Source organism: Malaclemys terrapin, chromosome 3 (assembly GCF_027887155.1).
Source record: "Malaclemys terrapin pileata isolate rMalTer1 chromosome 3, rMalTer1.hap1, whole genome shotgun sequence".
NCBI lineage: Eukaryota > Metazoa > Chordata > Testudines > Emydidae > Malaclemys > Malaclemys terrapin.
The window spans coordinates 6,847,175-6,865,478 of NC_071507.1; the positions used below are offsets into that span (position 1 = coordinate 6,847,175).

General features: G+C 44.5%; 2 protein-coding genes across 7 annotated transcripts in view; one reads left to right on the forward strand and one right to left on the reverse strand.

Moving 5' to 3' along the window:
* The window catches only part of DZANK1 (double zinc ribbon and ankyrin repeat domains 1), a 35,107-nt gene extending 25,307 nt beyond the window's left edge, over positions 1-9,800 (forward strand). For all 6 annotated transcript variants that reach the window (XM_054024265.1, XM_054024266.1, XM_054024264.1 and 3 more), the window contains 7 exons: positions 2,062-2,136; positions 3,038-3,134; positions 5,460-5,554; positions 7,087-7,167; positions 8,515-8,642; positions 9,149-9,223; positions 9,531-9,800. In XM_054024265.1, coding sequence (XP_053880240.1) covers positions 2,062-2,136; positions 3,038-3,134; positions 5,460-5,554; positions 7,087-7,167; positions 8,515-8,642; positions 9,149-9,223; positions 9,531-9,696 — 717 coding nt within the window. In that variant the 3' untranslated portion in view covers positions 9,697-9,800. The remainder of the gene's footprint in view (positions 1-2,061; positions 2,137-3,037; positions 3,135-5,459; positions 5,555-7,086; positions 7,168-8,514; positions 8,643-9,148; positions 9,224-9,530) is intronic.
* Positions 9,801-10,238: 438 nt separating this feature from the next.
* On the reverse strand, positions 10,239-13,113 carry BIRC5 (baculoviral IAP repeat containing 5). Its single transcript, XM_054024268.1, has 4 exons — positions 12,948-13,113; positions 12,581-12,690; positions 10,786-10,903; positions 10,239-10,493 (listed from the first exon to the last, which is right to left on the reverse strand). The coding sequence occupies exons 1-4, from the start codon at positions 13,074-13,076 to the stop codon at positions 10,410-10,412; spliced, it is 441 nt and encodes a 146-aa protein (XP_053880243.1). The 5' UTR covers positions 13,077-13,113; the 3' UTR covers positions 10,239-10,409.
* Positions 13,114-18,304: the final 5,191 nt, after the last annotated feature.

Below are 18,304 nucleotides of genomic sequence, written 5' to 3' on the forward strand. Positions count from 1 at the left end.
CTACCTGTGTTTTATTTTTGTCCTACTTTTTTTCCTGCTTGCTTTTTCTAATTCCCCTTTGTTCTCTTTTTCTCACTTCTTTCATTCTATTCCAGTTTTTGCTTCTTAGTTTGCTGTTGAGTTCTTTCTGCTTTCTCTCTAGTTATAATTCCCTTCCTTCTCTCACATATTCTCTTTGGAACCACCCCCGAAGTTAGGGGAGATGGTCACCACAACCTTAAAGGCCTTGCTGACCGATCAGAGCAGAGGTGTTATTCAGCTGATTTTATTATATCCCAGAGCAGATGTTCACCCCTGTGCCTTGGGTCAGCACAAGGCCAATGCACTTTTTAAGTCCTACTTATAAGTGTTGCATTTGCCTTGGGCTAGCCCTCTGCACAGGGATGAATTTCCCAGCAGACAGCACCAGGTCACTTTGTCTCGAATACTTTATTTCTGCCACAACCTACGCCATTATTGGAACAATGTGTTCTTACCTCAGTACTAGGCACTTGGCTTGTGTATATTAGGGATATTAGCTGACTTAATGTCACCAGTCAACACTAAAAAATGGTGAGCTGTGGCTGTATTGGTGGCTAAAATGGTCATACTGGGGAGATGGAAATTTGAGGTTTCTTCTACATGCAGTGATTGCTCTCAATGGCACAAATGCAAAAATCATATCAAACAGAAACAGTTGGAAAAAATACATGCTTTAGCTATGGTTCCATGTGCCTGGGAGCAGGAATGGCATGTACTTTGTGGAGGTATGGCATTCCATCAGATTCTTATTAACACTCTGACATTGTGCAGGGTCCTGAATGTGAGGGTAATGTGAGTGGTGTCTATTTTAAAGCCTTTCTACGCTGCCAGAGAGGTGTAGAGGAGAATCGGGCCCATTGCAATTCGTTTTCTTTGAGAGAAGGTTCAGGCATATGCAGTTTGGAAAGATATGGAAAATATCTCCAGGAGGGATATTCCTGCAATTTCTAGGCCTCTATCATCCTACTGTAATGAAACCTCTGCCAAGAAAAGTATCAGTGCTGATTCAAGGCAAATGCCAATATTTGGTCTTTATTAATGCTTTTTCATGTTTCATGCAGAATATATATATATATATATATATATATATATATATATATATATATATCAAAGTTCTCAGCCTGCAGTGATGCCAACTTGCATTGTAATCTTATCAGCTTTCATAAGCCAACTAGTTATGTGCCACTTGTCTGAAATTTCCCTGTAGTTTCAATTTTATAAATAACATCATTTCCCCTCTTGAAATCACTTTCATATAGTTATATGGTGTGGCTGGCACAGAATGGTGCTGTTTCCTCCCCACAGCAGGCTGCATTTCAGTAGTGGGTGAAGTTAGCCCTGTATGCACAGCGCTCTGCTCATGTCCAGGCGCAAACTGGCATAACCCAAGTGGAAATTGTCCACTGGCGATAAGTCTTCCTGGAGCCGGGTGGCACAAGCTGCCCATATCTCATGCTCCACTGGGGCTCTGTAGCCAAAAGTGAGTGGGAGATAGGCCAGGTCAGCTGAGAAATATGCTTACTTAGCATCAGCCCTCCTTCATGGTAAAGCATCTCTATCATATCAGTTGCATCTATTGTATTTATGAAGCACTGTGCACCATAGTATTTGCACACAGCTGCCCCTGTGGGTGCAGGGTGTGTGTGTGTGTGTAAATGCCATCCCTCTGCAGCCATGGGTGTGAATCTGTTTCATGACATGTACAACATTTTGGGATGAGAGTATAAGGAATCATTAATATTTTTAGACATTTGGCATTTTCAGTCATTCAGGTTTCTCTACTTACCTCAAAATATCACCTGTTATAAATTCGTACCCCTTCACTCAGTTAAAATGGAAAGATGATTAGTTAATGCTATAAAGACGTAAAGTGTGAATTATTAATTATTATTGTTACTATTACTGTATTATTTATTTATGGATATATTGGTTCAGTTGATAAACACTTTCAGCCGACAGCAGGATTACTTAGCATTACTGAAACTGTCTTCCTGTACTTTTATAAGAAGAGGTGCTAACTTGTGCTTTTTTTCCTTATAGATTATTTCTGCTACAGTCCATGAGGATGGTTATGAAGTCAGTCTCAGATTAAATTACATTCTTGCCATAAACAAGGTCAGTTTAGGGGAGCAGGCTAATCACTGGAGAAGTTGACCTACTGAGCCAATAGCCATTGCTTGACAGCTCAGCATGAATATGTATCTCTAACCCTATTCCAGAATTTCTCTTGTTGAGAGCATGTTATTCCTTTCTAAAGTGAAAGTCTTTTCTTTTTCTGTTTGAGCTAAGTAAACAGGAATCCCTATGGCTCAAACCAGACTTCATAGTCATGTTGTTGTTATCTTGTATTCACTGCCAAGGCATCTTATAAAGTATGCTATTAATATTAACGTTCTTCTTTCAACTGAGATTTTTAATAGTCTTAACACCACTTTCCGCCTCTCAAATCTTCCTACTCTCCAAACTGCAACTGGTTGTCTTGTGGCACAGGTTTTCTAATTCCAAATACAGTTGAGAGGCAGCACATGACAGAGCTTTTGCTAATTTTGCTCTGAGGCTCTGCATGTTCCTGCAATATTACTTTGTTCACCCATGTTCTCAATCCTTCCAAGGAATCCAGTTCAACTCGGAGAATATTTCTTTTGGATGGCACCCTGATGAAAGGTGTTTCAGAAGGTGTATCATTTGGCTTCTTATTGCTGTATCTCATTTGGCAAGCAATACGTTAAGAGGTTTTCTTAATGAATATGTATAATGCTTTTCTTTGGATGTGTATCTTCATTTCACAATATTGAGGTGATGTTCAAGTTTTTGCATTAAAACAAGTCTTGAATAGTGAGGTGCTTTAAAAACCTGTTTCCTTTGCCTGGGCTGAAACAGTATTAACTAAGATTGAAGACACTAAATAGCTGTATATCTTTTTCTTATATATAACTTCCTCCCATTTCATGCCACTGAGGATATTACAGAATTATGCGATCATCTGATTAAATGTCCACATGTTATGATTCCCCAGGATATTCTCACTGGTAAACCAATGAAGTTTGACAATCATTATCTGAGCACTGTGACAGAAGGCAGAGATGGACGGTATGATAGTCAGGCTAGTTTGGGTGAGTTTTCCTATATCTTTACAATCTGACTAACTACAGCACTCAAGAACAGGAATCTGTCTCCTATGAATAACATGTTAGATGCTCAAATGGGAAATTTACCACCGTGCAGACAGCCTGCAACATTTAAAACCTCAAAATAGGGTGTAAGTGGGATTTAAAGGTGGGATCCACAGAGGGGCTTAAGCATTGCGGTACCTAATTCTTAGGTGCCTAGAAAAATCACAACAACAAGATCCATAAAGCCTTGTTAGGTGCCTAGGCTCCCTATACAAAGAATGGGAAGAGATCGGTGTCTTAGAATGCAATCCACAAAATCCCGCATGCTAGATAGGGAGCCAATGGGAGATGCCAACGAGAGGGGGCTGTGCTAAATTCCACCCCTCTCACAGATGTAGACACCTAAGTCCGGGCTGCAGAGAAGCGCCTGTCTTTACTTAGCAGTGCATGACCAGAAGTTCTCTCCTGGAGTCAGGTGACTTAGGCTCCTGAAGGGTTTCTTGAGGGAATGAGTTAGGCCTGCCTCTCTCCACACAAAACAGCTGGAGAAGGTGGTGGTGCCGCTGGTACCCACCTTATAACTTTTATCCTAATGGTTTTATCTCACTTCTGTGAGATGTGGGAGACCCAGGTTCAATTCCTCCCTCTCACAGGAGTGCTGTAACCACTGAGCTCTCATGTTGGAGCTGTTCCACTGTGGATAAATACTTAAATAGCTATTGGGCCACAGAGGGAATGACTCTGTGGTCCAGTGGTTAGAGCATCCACCCAGGAGGTGTGTTACCCAGAGTCCAGCCACCGTGCTCCACTCACTCTTTCATTATTTATTCACAGAAGACCTTCAGCAGGACAGACTGAGGGACTCTGCCCTCCTCAGAATATCCACAGCTCCGTGGTTAGCGCACTCTCCTGGGAGGTGGGAGATCTTTGTTCAAATCCTCTTCCCCCCCCCATCCCAGGCAAGCACTCTGACCACAGGGCTAAAAGTTATAAAGCAGGTACCACTCCCACCCACCCTAGTTTTTGAATGGGACCTGATCCATTTGGGGGCCTCTGAGTACACCTACTGGATTGAGCCCTGCATGCAGATTAGGCATCCATACACCTATCTTGTGAATCGCTCTAGGGTTTAAGGGGAGAGACAGGAGTCTGAATACTTAACGGGAGGCAGCAGGGTGCATGCCTGGAGGGTGAAACATAGGCACCAAGCAAGTCTGGGGTTTAGGTGCTTCAGTATCTTTGTGGATCTGGGCCTAAGTGATTGACAGGCATTGTGCAGCTGTGTTGAGTGCTCACAGACACTGAATTACATCTTCAGAGAATAGCTGAAAAGATCACTTAAGTGCAGCTGAAGCTCAGTTTTTTGAATCCTAGTTGTAAAATCCATGCACAGTGACACTGGCTGGCTCTAACTGGGCAGTAACAGAATCATAGCAATGTAGGGTTGGAAGGGATCTCAAGTGGCCATCAAGTCCCAGCTCCTGCATACCTAGACCGTCCCTGACAGGTGTTTGTTCAATATCTGAAGGCCACAACTTCTAGCTGTTGTTTGTGGGGGTTTGGTTTTGCTCCATTTGACAAATGAAACAGAATTGATGATGTGTAAAATCCTAGGGCTCAATTTTCCAAGGTGCTGAGCACTCGTAGCACCCATTGGCTTCAGTAGGAGGTGTGAATGCTCAACACGTGAAAATCAGGCCACCTGTTGTTAGACTCTGGCTTTTTGCTTCAACAGCTATTGCCATTTAAGATCAAACTAGTCTTATAAATGCACATGCGTGTGAATTATCATGGTGCCTTATTTATTTCTGAATGCTTTTATACATACCTAGGCAGATAAGATGGGTGAGGTAATATCTTTTATTGGACCAGCTTCTGTTAGTAAGAGACACAAGCTTTCGAGCGTGCACCTGAAGAAGAGCTCTGTGTAAACTCGAAAGCTTCGCTCTCTCTCAGCGACAGAAGTTGGTCCAGAAGAAGATATTCCCTCACCCACCTTGTCTCTCTAATATCCTGGGACCAACACAGTTACAACACTGCATTTACACATTCCTGTCAGTTTTCCTTATTAGAGCTATTGTAAACCAAGTCACCTGAGATTTGGCATGGTCTGTGGAGTTAACCCATTTTCAATGCTATTCAAATCTGAAACACTCCAGTTGAAGTTCATTCCAGTGCAACTGGCCAGCACAAGGGGCCACTTAAATGGGGCGCTCTGGATAGGGGTTGATTTCATGCTGCCACAACACTGTATGAATGGCTCCTGAGTTCTTGTTACACCACTAGTATCACTTTTAGTTTTAACTCTGGATTCTCTCATTTTAGTGTGTGAAGAGGGTCACAGCATCTCAAGCCCCAGAGAAAAAGTAAAAAGAACAAAGAAGACAAGAACATTTTTTGAAAAAGAAAATAAGCTATCTGTATGTATATACTACAGTCTGTGAGTGTAGGAAGGATACTGGGACTGCCAAAGTGCTAACGCTAATCGACACATCCAATGGAAAAACTGGGCTGCTTTATTTTTTAACACCTTCCAAATGCATTGGTCTAGGAGAACATTTTGGAAGGGAAAGGTGGAAAATAGTCAAATTTGGTTTAAAAAGTAAGGACCATCTTTCCTAAATAGGAATGGTTGGTTGGCATGTATATATTTTTGTAGAAGTTGGATTTAACCAAATTTCCCCCTACTCTCTGAAAAAGATTTTTTTTAAACTAGATAGCTTTCATTTTTTAACCAAAGCATTACTGTCTGGACATTATGCAAGTAGCTTAATGAAAGTATTTTGGACCCATTCTTCTCCCTTTGAAGTGAATGGTAGCACATCCATTGGAACAGGATCAGGTCCAGAATCTTTGTCACTGTTACAAATTGGGAGTGTTAATGCTACAGAAGATGTGCTATGGAAACCTTTAAAGGCAAGCCACATGTGGTTACATCATCTATCCAGTGGGGACAAGAGGAGACTTGCCATGTTACCCTGTAAGAAATAGAACACGAGTAACTGAATTTTCAGGGATTTTAAAAAAATAAAGGAACAAAAAACCAGATAACTGATTTTCAGTGCAAAACTAAAAACACTTTGAGTGAATTTAACCCCAAATAAAAGATCACATTTCTGCAAGCCCTACTTCACGAGAACCTCTGTGTGGCAATGGGCCGAGGCCACAGTATGGGTTTTACATGCGAAAGTGCTTCCCTCACTCCCTGCTATTTCATAGTCTCTCCTGGGTTTAGCACATACTCAGGCTCAGCCGAAAGCCACTGGACCATAGATCTGGGGAAACTATGGGGTGAAAATAATTGTATAGGCTAATCCCGGCATTGGCTTGAGTTTGCCATAGAGTGACGCTGTGGCCTAGGAGGAGTTCCTACCTCTTTCTGTCCTCCTGTCGCCCATGTACAGCCCAGATTTTCAGGCTGGGTGCTGGAGTTTGGCTTAAGTGAACAGAGTTAAAAAGCAAGGCCAGCAAATCGCAAAGTGTATTTTGTTAATGTGCTTTGGCAATTAGTTTAGTTTTATTTGATAAAATTTCATAGTATGCTAGTAAATATTATGCAGCGTATTTTATAAAATCAGGAAGTCAAAGGCCCTGAATTGTCAAAGATATGCATGTGCTTAACCTTATTATCTTGAGTATTTATTTTATTTCAGTAGGACTACTCATGGTAGTAATGTTAAGCACATGTATAAGTGTTTACAGGATTGGGACCTTAGTAATATGACAGTTGACGATAGCACCCTGCTGTTCAATATTTGCTCAGAAGTGGGGAGAGACAGCCTTTTTTTGTAGAAATTGTGTGTGGATTAGTGAGGTTCAAATGCCTAACATGCATAAGACCAAATTCTGCCCTCAGTTACATTTGCACTACTCTGCCAGTGTGAGTTGCCTATAATCATATTTCTACTTTGTGAAATGTTATCGAGTGGTGTTGCTTTCTGTATTTTCACAGCCTGAGGCTAGACAGCTCCTGAAAGAAGTGGGTCCAGAAGGGGAAGGAAAAATTTCAGTGGTAGAACAATTGCTTGATGAAGTAAGTTTAAAAAGATAAAGTAATTTCTAGTTCAGGTTTTCAAGACACAGATCCAGGCCCATTGTCCATTTACTTCATGAACTTTAGTCCTGCCTTCATGACTTTTAATAAGAAAAATAATAAACGTAACCCAACAGAAATTGTTCCAAGGGCAGACCACTGCAGTAGAGCTTTTAGGCCTAGATTCTCAAAGGTACTTAGACTCCTAACTTCCACTGATTTCAATGGAAATTAGGAGTCGAAGGGAACGTCTACACTAGAAATGCTACAGCGGTATCACAGCAGCTGTGCTGCTAAAGCATAGGCACTTACTACAGCAATGGAAGAGGTTCTTCTGTCAATGTAGTAAATCCACCTCTCCACGATGCGGTAGCTAAGTCAGACGAATTCTTCCATCGTCCTAGCAGTGTTACACGAGGGCTTAGAGCAGCTTAATTGCATCGCGCACAGCATGTTTTACACAGCCCTAAACGATGTAGTTAAGTCAGCCTCACTTTGTACTGTAGACCAGCCCTAAATATATCAGGCCCTGGGCCTTACTGCCCCCAGTATTAAAGAAAATGAACTTGTAAATAAAAACCAAACAGGAAAAGCTATTTGCATATATTCTGTTCCAAAATTGATAATGAACAGATAGACGAGTTCGCCCTGGTCCCACCAAAAGCATTGTAGTAAGGAAAAAGTAACCTTTTCTGTAACCATTTTATGGGTTAAGGTCAAATCCTTAGTTGAACTGCCACAAGCCTGCCCTACAGTAGGGCATGCACCACCACTCTATGGTGATGTACTACACAGTAGAACGCAAGGAGAGCGAGAGCTTTGAGGTGAAAGCAGGTTGGGAGTTCTCCATGGGCCAAATCCATCATCACAACACCACCACCATCTCTACCTGGAGTTGTGGCCACAAAGCAAGCTGGGTGGGGAAGCCTTTGACCTTCCCTCCCTTTTTTTTTTTAAATATGCAGATATACCTATCTCATAGAACTGGACAGGACCTTGAAAGGTCATAGAGTCCAGTCCCCTGCCTTCACAGCAGGACCAAGTACCATCTCCCCTTTCTTTTGGGGGCCCAGATCCCCAAATGGCCCCCTCAAGGATTGAACTCACAACCCTGTGTTTAGCAGGCCAATGCTCAAACCACTGAGCTCTCTCTCCCCCGACAAATACATGAAAGTTGAATTTTCCAGGTTTCAATGTTTCTCTAGTGTTTCTGAATGTTAAAGCAGATTTGAGAGAGACTGTGACAGTACATGTGACAACTAAAGCGGAGTTTGTTATATTAAATCAGGGGAGGCAAGTTGAAACATGCATAGCTTGTAATAGCTAGTCCTTTTCTGCACATTCCAGGGAGCTGACCCAAACTGCACCAACAGTGAACACCGACCTGCTTTAACAGTTGCTGTCCTAAACAGACATGATGAAGTGATTCCAGTTCTTGTCCAGAAAGGTGCGGATATTGACCGGCAGTCAGGACCGTAAGTAAGCAATTTCTATCCAGAATCCTCTATAGAGCTTGACTCGCAGAGGGACTTGAGACTTATATTTCACCAAAAGGGACTAATCTCCTAAAGCGACTGTGAATCAAAATTTTCAAAACCAAACAAAAACACCCACACTTGCAAACATGTCAATTGACAACTCCCCCTTTTATTGCTTCACTTTAGTTGGCCAGCTTTGAAAATGTGGTCCCATATTTTAGCTCTACAAAGCCTCAGTCCTCCTTCTAAGCCCTTCCCCTCAATTTTCCTGTCACTGGTACCTTCCTTCTTTTCCCCCACTCCTAATGTGCTCCTATCCCATTTCTCCCTATCAAAAAGAAGATAGTCACCTCACCAGAGACTACAGTTGTTGGTCCTTGATTTTCCCACCTAGTTTGAGGCAGTTGATATACTAGTAGAGATCAAACATTCCTCTAAATAAAGCCACGACTTTCTTTTTAAATAGAACGTATTTGAGTACACCCTGTTTTCCTCCCCTACAGGCATAACAACACTGCTCTTCATGAGGCAACTTTGCTTGGATTGGAGGGAAATAAATGCATCAAAGTCTTGTTAGGGTAAGTTCTGCTGTTGTGGCATCCAGTGCAGCTCTGGGCTATGTGTAATCTACATGCATCACACAGAAGTAATCAGTAACAGGTATGGGCTTCATCCTGCAAGGAGCTGAGTGCCCTCAACTTATGTTGACTTAATAGTGTGCTGTACATGTACAGCAGGACCCAGGGCCAGACTCTGATATCATCACTCACATTACAACACGAGTAAGCATCAGAATCTGACCGTATGCGATTTACTTTTGAGTTTAGTAATTTCAAACCGATTCCTTTTCTAGAGTAGCTTGAGCAGTCTGTTCTTTATTTACAGCTGTAATGCAAACGTTAAAAAGAAGAATGAAAAAGGCTTATCAGCATATGACTTGGCCCTGAAGACTGGGAACGAGGAAATAATTTCATTGTTTGCTAGTAAGCTTGGACAGGGAATGCTGGACAAACTGACCAAGCCCAAGATTCTCAGTCTGGCCATGGCTTGAGTGTAGCTTTCTTATCCAACATGGAGCTGGGTGCTATAGATGTTTGGAAGAAAGTGGATTTTTTCTTTTTAAAAAACTGCATCGCCAAGGCTTTTTTTTTTTTTTTAAACCGAGTCCAAGTGGCTTTGAATCAAGCAAGTAGCTGACACCTTTTGATATCAAAAATCACAAGTAATCTTCTTATCCTTAGAAGAACTACAGGATTGAGCCCAAGGAGAGCAATTGTGCCTTTAAAATTAGGATGCTGTTGGAATTATCTTAAATGGATCATTCCCCACTTCTGCAGGGGTGCCTCTAAGACAGCATTTACTGTGATTAACTTATATTTCACATTTTAAAATGAAAAATGAATTATGTGAACTATTCTAATAGGAGAGATTGTTAGACTTCACTATAGAATACTCGGTTTGAGCAGTTAAATAAATCATTGTACATTAAGTTTCCTTTAGACATTTATTTATGTGTCAACATGAGAAAATTTCAAAGGAGGTTTGCAGAGTCATGTAAGAGATTTAGGAACACAAACGTCAATGGTAGTTGCAGTCCTAAATGCCTTAGGTGATTTTGAAAATCTCCCCCTTTGTTTATAAGTATACATCCCTTTGATCCTTGCATGAAAGGGACCTGAACTACTACCACCACCTGGGCACAAAGAGGCAACTCTAGAGAACATATATACAAGTCAGATACTGCACAAGGCAAATCGCAGGGGCCTAGGAGACCAGCTTCTCAATATCACGACGTGCACGCTGGGATTCTTCCTTAAACTCCGTCACTTTCTGAGAGATTTGCTTTTTCTGGAAAGATCAAAAATAAAATTCCTTCAGCTTACTACAGGCAGTATCACGCTCAGCGTGGTGGGAAAGGACAAGGTACTCCAGCTCAGCACTCCCCCCCAGGGCAAAGGCAGGGAACTGCCAGGTGACATGCTGGCTGGCCCAACACATGTCAGAGGGGAGAGTAATGAAGTGTCTCCTTGGCAAGGAAGCCAAATTCTCAGGAGGCTACCTAACCGGTCCTAGGACTGGAGGCTACATTAGCCTTCTGGAATAGAGGACCTAAAACACCCCAATTCTGAGCTGTACGTACAATCATGTTTCTTGTTCGTTCCTTGTCCAGTTTCAGGAATTCCTGCAGTGTCAGGTCAACGGGGTTCTTATGGAGGGAGAGAAAAGCGCAGCCAGAGGAGTGTTTCCTGTGCTCATCTCTAGGAAAGGGAGACCAGGCTCATGTTAAAGGCACACAACTGTACTCCAGCACAAAGCATTTCAATAGTTACTTGCTTTCACCCCATCCTCTACCAAAGCAGTTCTCAAACTGGAGTCCTTAGAGACTGCACAGAAGGTCCACAAAATGTTATGAGCAGAGGTGATGCCGGGGGGGGGGGGGGGGGAGGGAGGGAGGAAGAGCATGTGGGGTCCTGCTCATGGAGTCAGTGGTGTGAGGCAACCCCTTCTGATGGCAGGGGGAGCCATCAAAATGTTCACGGGCCCAGGGAGGGAGCACCACCTCCACCTCACCTGTCTGGGCTGGGGAAGCAGGGGCACACAACCAAAAACTGCAGTGTCACTGCAAAAGAGAGATCTCCCCCTGCCATCAGAAGGAGTTGCCTCACAGCCACTGACTGCATGAGCAGGCAACAGCTAGCCAAGGAGAGAGACACCACTGCTCTGCCCTGCTACATCAGCTCTTCAGGTAGCAGGGCCAAATGGAAGGCAGAAATCTGGCAGGACATCTGCATTCCCACCTCCAGCCCCCCCTCCCTATTGCCTCTGGATAGAGGCTGCAGTAAGAAGCAGGCACACCCATCTCACATAACTGTAAGTACTTATACTTTTTTTCTTAAAGCATTGCTAACAGTACGTGTTTATTTGAAGTACACATACTTTTATCAATCCATTTATCAGTTGGGAGTCTGTGATGAACATTGCATTTGAAAAGGGGGCTGTCAACAAAAAGAGTTTGAGAACCTCTGCTCTACCATATGTCCACTACTCACAGAGCCACAAGTGAATCACTCCCCAACCCCACAATACTGAGAGATACCAACTTACTGGTATTTTGCTAAAACACTCCACCCTTGAGATTCAGCTGGCATTTCAATCCTAAAGTAGTTTCCTCACTCTCAGCCATTTCAGTCTCCTCAGGGCTCAGTCCCAAACCTATAGCAACTGGGCTATGGGTTCAGGGAACTATTTTAAGGAGCCTAGTCCTCTGTTGGGATTTCTGTTAGTTAAGAAAAGTAGAACATAACCATATCTCACTTGGCATGAGTGAAGAACAAAGTCCTGGAGGAGGTTAAAGACAGGAGTGTTCCGGTTGCTGATCAGCGATGTGCTGTCTTGCATAGTATGGTACTCTAGCTTCACTCCCATATTTAGCTGACCTCTGTGTTTGTGACTTTCACACACACTCAGAGGGGGAAGCTATTGTGATTCCTACAGTGGAACTCCTTCCATGGAGGTCCAATAGACTGGCTCCACTCCTGAGTGAAAATTCAAGTTACTGAGGACACACAGAGGACATTAGTTTTCCTCCTGATACTTAAAAGAACATTGGGTCCAGCTACCAAAGCAGCCCTGGGGCAGCAGAGGCTCCTTGTTCTCCTTTGAGGAGCATAAATTCAATACATAATCTTGTATTCGTGCAATAATCAGGGGATAACTCCACCCAGGAGGCACATGCTGGGTAGCTTCAGTGATGTGTAATTAGACAGTAGCTGGCAACGTACCACACGGCCAAGAAAATGAATGCTGCCATGGGACTTGTTGGCATCCTGGTTTGCAGGGGTCTATTCGCCCCTATTACAGGCAGCTTCTAGCTGAAGAAGCCCCTGTAGGCATCGTGCAGGGCTATTGTGGCCCCCGGGGGCTGGGATACTTACACGGGGTCATCCTCCGGCTCCCAGCCTTCCAGCTCCTTGAAGCAGAAGAAGCATTGCACCACATCAGGCCCGTTCTCACTGGGGCAGTGGATGAATCCGGCTTCTGCCATCTGGAGCGGGGGGAGAGAAAGACGGGATCAGCAAGACCCCCCCCCCCAGCTCCTTCCCGCTGGGGCTGGCGGCGGGCCCAGCAGGGGCCCGGGGAGAGGCGGGGATGCCCCAGTCCCGCAGGCTCGGGGGTGCTGGAGGAGGAGTCCCCCGCAGCCCGGTGGGCGGCCTGGGGCTCAGTGCGCCGGGGGACCGGGGCAGCCTCCGAGCCGCTCGCAGCGCGGGACGGGCGGGCGGGGGTCCCGGCTCCCAGCCTCACCCGCTCCGGGGTGCAGGCGCAGCCCTCGGTGAAGGGCCAGCTGCGGTAGGTGGCCAGGCGGGTCTCGCTCAGGTAGAGCTGCCACTCGGCGGGCAGGAGCGCGGCGGCGGCGGCCGCGGGGCACTTCATCTTCAAATCGCGGCGGCGGCGGCGCGGGGGCTGCCGGGACGGGGCGCGGCCGCACGCGCGCGCGCGCGCGGGGCAACCTGGGAACTGTAGTGGGGAAGGCCGCGCGGGCTGGGCCGTTATAGCGGCTGCCCCTCGTGCGTGGATAGCGCGTCACAGTGAGACGGGGCGGGAGCCTGGGGGCGTTGACGGGCGGGGAGAGAGAGAGAGAGAGAGAGAGATGTGTCAGGGGCATGGGGGCGTTGACGTGAGGGAGGGGCTGTGGGACATGGGGGGTGTCAAGCTTTGGGGGTGTTTAGATGAGAGAGTGAGCGGGGGGGTGTGTGTCAGGGCTGTGGGGTTGTTGACCTGTGGGAGGGGCATGGGGGCTGTGGAGGGTGTCAGGGCTATGGAAGTGTTGACCTGAGGGAGGGGCTGTTGGGGCCATGGGGGATGTTAAGGGTTTCAGGGCTGTGGGAGTGTTGACCTGGGGGGGGGGGGGCACTGGTGCCATGGGGGGATGTTAGGGGTGTCAGGGTTGCGGGGGTGTTGACAAGTGTCAGAGCTGTGGGGGATGTTGGGGTGTCAGGGCAGGGGCTGAGGCACTCTGCCCTGAGTGGTGATGTTGCCCTGCTTTGCCCCAGCCCTGCTGTGTGGTATTTTGGGGAGCAGGACAGAGCTCACCCCATCCTGGGAACGGCATGAGCAGTGATACAGGTGGTGAATTGCAACACCCACCCGTCAGTCTGAGCCTGTAATTAGAAAAGGAGTCTGGAGTCAAAGAAGATGGGTTTGGGTCTGTGCTGGGAGCAGAGATTGGGCCCTTATAGGGAACAGACACAAACAGGTGAAAACTCAGTTGATCCAGGTTTGACTGCTTCTTGCGTTTTACTGAGCACTATTATTATTTGTTTTACCATCATGCCTAGGAGCCGGTTACAAACCAGGACATCATTATGTTTGGCACTGTACAAACAGAACAAAAAGACAGTCCCCACCCTAAGAGGTTTATAATCTAAGCATGAAAGCCAGTTTTGTTTACTACTACCTAAAGATTAAATTTTTATATTATAATTGAGGAGGGCTTGAAACCCTTGTATAGCTTGTAGTTGCTAGTCTCCCTCTTCTATACAGTCCAGGGAGCTAATCCCAACTGCACCAACAATAAAGACTGACCTCAGACCACAGAACTCGGGGAGGGTGCAGGGGGTGGAATTGTGGCCCGTTTGGGGAAAGGTTGCTGATAGGCTGGCATCCCGACTGAGGCTTGATTAATATTCTGAGGTATATGATGGTTGTGCTAAAGAGGAGGTGTGTCTCTGAGTGGGGAAGTTGGGATATATATTTCTGTTAGTCTTAACTTATTTCCTTCTCTTAGGTATGCTATGCACAGAGCCACCTTATCTAACGCACAACGTGGTGCTTTTGTGTATTAATTCATATGTGCTGGCTCCCACGGAGTAACACTGCAAAAGATGGTGGTGTTGCTACTGGTTTTAAAAAGAACAATACAAGCTGTAGCTGTCCAAGTGTAATAACTGCCTGCTAAGATCAGTATTGAATTTGCATAGTAAATTATCTCTTACCGGTATGTTCTGCTTAACTCCTTATGTAATGTGAAAAGCAAGCTTTTATGGAAAATATGCTGTAACTTTAATAACAGGTATTGTGAGGCACTCAACCCCTTAGGCTAATCCTTAACAACCCAGTCCAAAGGGAATTCTGTTTTGTGAATGTTTGCCACAATTGGCAGATGAATAACAGCCTCTGTGTGGGTGTCTGTAATTCACAAGAAATCAAAGGTTATGCTGTCTCTTTTTTCAGGGAGTTAGTCAAACCCTGTTTCTCAGTTCTACTGAAACTCATTATAAATACACCTAGATATTACACAACTATCTTCATCAAAACTCTCAATGTCATTTACATGATGTTTGTTCTGGATCATCTCAGGATTTTATGGCTGCCATTACATGTCATGTAGGCAGTTGCCATCTTTACTCATAGTGTTGGACACACTCAAGTTGGGTGAAATCCTGGCCCCTTTGAAATCAATGGCAAAACTCCCATTGCCTTCATAAGGCCAATAATGTTTGGCTCCAGACTGAAAGTTGAGCAGGAAAATATTATTTCTTTGTCGTGGGCTGACGGTTGTCTTTTTTATTCTGTTAGGGCAATGAACCATTTTTTTGCTGGTTCTGTTTTCAGACTGCCATGAGAGAGAATACTGTTCAGCTGAATGACTGCTCTCTCAGTGGTGTGGTAAGATTTTATAGTGTTCTTTTGTCTTCTGCTATTGATACGATGGGCTTCAGACACTTCCTATACTAGCTTCATCTTCATAGGTCACGATGGTAGACTGATTCCCTTCAACAGAGGAGAAAGAGTATTCCTGGTGGAAGTCTTGTGGTGAGTCTGACTGATCTGCAGAATAAGGAGCTTTTGATGTTCAAAACTCTATGGTTGCAGGTTACCACAACAGATGGGACCATTGTGATCATCTAATCTGTCCTCCTGCATAACACAGGCCTTAATTAATTTTTTGAACTAGAACATATCTTTTAGAAAAATATTCCATTTTAAAGTTTTCCAGTGATGGAGAATCCACTACAATCCCTGGTAAGTTGTTCCAATGGTTATTACCTCACTGTTAAACTTGTAGCTTATTTTTACTCTTAATTTATCTAGCTTCAGCTTCTAGCCACTGGATCCTGTTATGGTGAAAGGGGAAAAAAAATGCCTTCTTTCACCATTATAGTGTCCACAGTTACACACTGCAGAACTCTCCCAGGTGACTACAAGGTTGGTTAATCATTGATGTCTTCATTTGATATGGGGGGGTTGAATTTTTCTCACTGGGAAGAATGTTCATGTTACACTGCAGATAATAGCTCACGGTGGATCTGAGTGATATCTCCTGCTGCTGAAACAGAGCAGTGTCTCGGGGGATAAATGCCAAGTAGTGTGTACATTTCGGCTAGAGCTGCTCATTGATGCTGTGGTGGTGCTGGGGAGGGGCCTTGAGGCAGACGCGCGAGGGAGCACTATTGCTCAGCCTTTGGAATTTTTGAGCACTTATTTGACTTTTAAGTTGTATTATTGATGCCAAATGATCATTTTTCTGAGCAAGTACCCAGGTTGTGCCTGCAGTTACAATGACTGCACATACAAATATAGAAGTGCAACTAGATATACATTTTTACCTATGGACTTTGTCTTCATGTTTAAAAACTTGTTCTGTAGTGTGCGCATAGTTCATAGTGCGAATTAATATTATAGCCAGGTAGTACCATGTCTCTAAGAATAAGGAGCCCTTGATGTTTCTTCTTAAGTAAGTGGAATATCTGGCATCCAGCCCAAATTTTCAGAAATATTCACTAATTTTGGGTGCCTCAATATTTGGGTGCCCAACTTGAGACCCAAGGGCCAGGATTTTTGGAGGGCCTCAGATGGAGCTGTGGGCATGTTTAGCGCGTCTGAAAATCAGACTATAGGTGTCTGAAAACATGTATTGAAAATCAGAGATTACTGCTGAAAATGTCGGCCTTAACTTTCAATAAAATTATTTATTTCTGCAAAGAAATCAAAACTACTTCGTCCTCCCCCCCATGCCTGTGTCAGACAGAACATGTCTGTAATCCAGATTCTCAACATTCATTCCTGTGGATGGAAATAGATCTACTTTAAAGCAGGCTGCACTGTTTTTGAACTTAGATGTCAATCACATGGAAGAAACTGCCTTGTTTGTCTCCCCCCAAATCGTGAGTGAATGATGGCACAATCAAGGTTTGGAATTATTCTACTTATCAGTTGGCCATTCTGCTGTGGAGGGAGAGAGGGTCCTCTGGTATACTATTACTTGGATAATGCATTGACATTTGGGGCAGGTTGTGCTTTTGGCATAGAACCCATTGCAGTAATTGTGGATATTTCCTCATCTATGAGCTTCAGCAGCTCTTCACTGCAGAATTAGCCCAGGTGATCAGCAGTTGGGTTAGCCTGGCCGATGTGTGAGAGGCCACACTGCAAAGCCATATCCCAGTTACTGCACCCTCACTGGTGCTACGCTCATCCATGTGTGTTGCTAGGACTGCTGGGGACTGACTGCCCATGGTTCTTTGTGCTGCAGTAAGGTCAGCTGCTCTTTTATTCTTTCCCAATGAATTGTGTGAGAACTTGTCTGTCCTTTTGAGAACATGTGGGGAGGGAGGCATTGGAGAACTGTCTGCACTAAAGTGGTTTACCCTGTGTCCTCACTCCAAAGTGGGCTGGTTGCCAGCCCAAGTGAAAGTGGAACCTGGCTTTTAATCCACATCTCCAGCTGTGTCAGATTGAAAGTATAACTAAATTTGTATGAGACGTTTCTGTGTGGTCAGGAAGGGGGTTAGAGAGCCAACACCAAGTAAGAGCCTGGACTAATTCTGCAGTGAAACATGTAGCCTTTGAGGGTGGTCTGAGGCTAGGTCTACACTACCCGCCTGAATCGGCAGGTAGAAATCGACCTCTCGGGGATCGATTTATCGCGTCCCGATGGGACGCGACAATCGATCCCCGAATCGACGCTCTTACTCCACCAGCGGAGGTGGGAGTAAGCGCCGTCGACAGGAAGCCGCAGAGGTCGATTTTGCCACCGTCCTCACAGCGGGGTAAGTCGGCTGCGATACGTCGAATTCAGCTAAGCTATTCACGTAGCTGAATTTGCGTATCTTAAATCGACTCCCCCCTGTAGTGTAGATGTAGCCTCAGTCTTGTCCTTCAGGTTTCAGTTTTTGTGCTGATTATGCAGGCCTCATATTTTTCCCATATAAACTTGTTTTCTAGCTTCAGAAACAGCAAAGATGGAGAAGTTCTTAAGGGCCAGCTCCAATCTGAAAAGCAACTATGTAAAAGTGCTGCTATCTTACTTAAAAACATGTTTCCATTTATAGTCAAAGCTGCTGACCTTACTGACTATAAATAAGTTTATGCTACTTTTTATTCCTGTAAACATTCCAGAGCCAAGAGACTAAGCTGGATTGTATTTTGGTTTGTGCACCATCAGTAGAACAATTAGCTACATTTTGACTGCAGAATTTTTATGGTTGGTAATACATGAGCCAGAAAAAAAATCTTTGACTTTCAGATGCCAGGCTGAGTCTGCAGGACTGGCAGTTAAAAATCCATTGTTTTACTCGTAAACTGAACCAATTTGGTCAGGAAATTATGGAGACATATCAGACATGGAACCTCCACACTATGGTCATTACAATGTCATT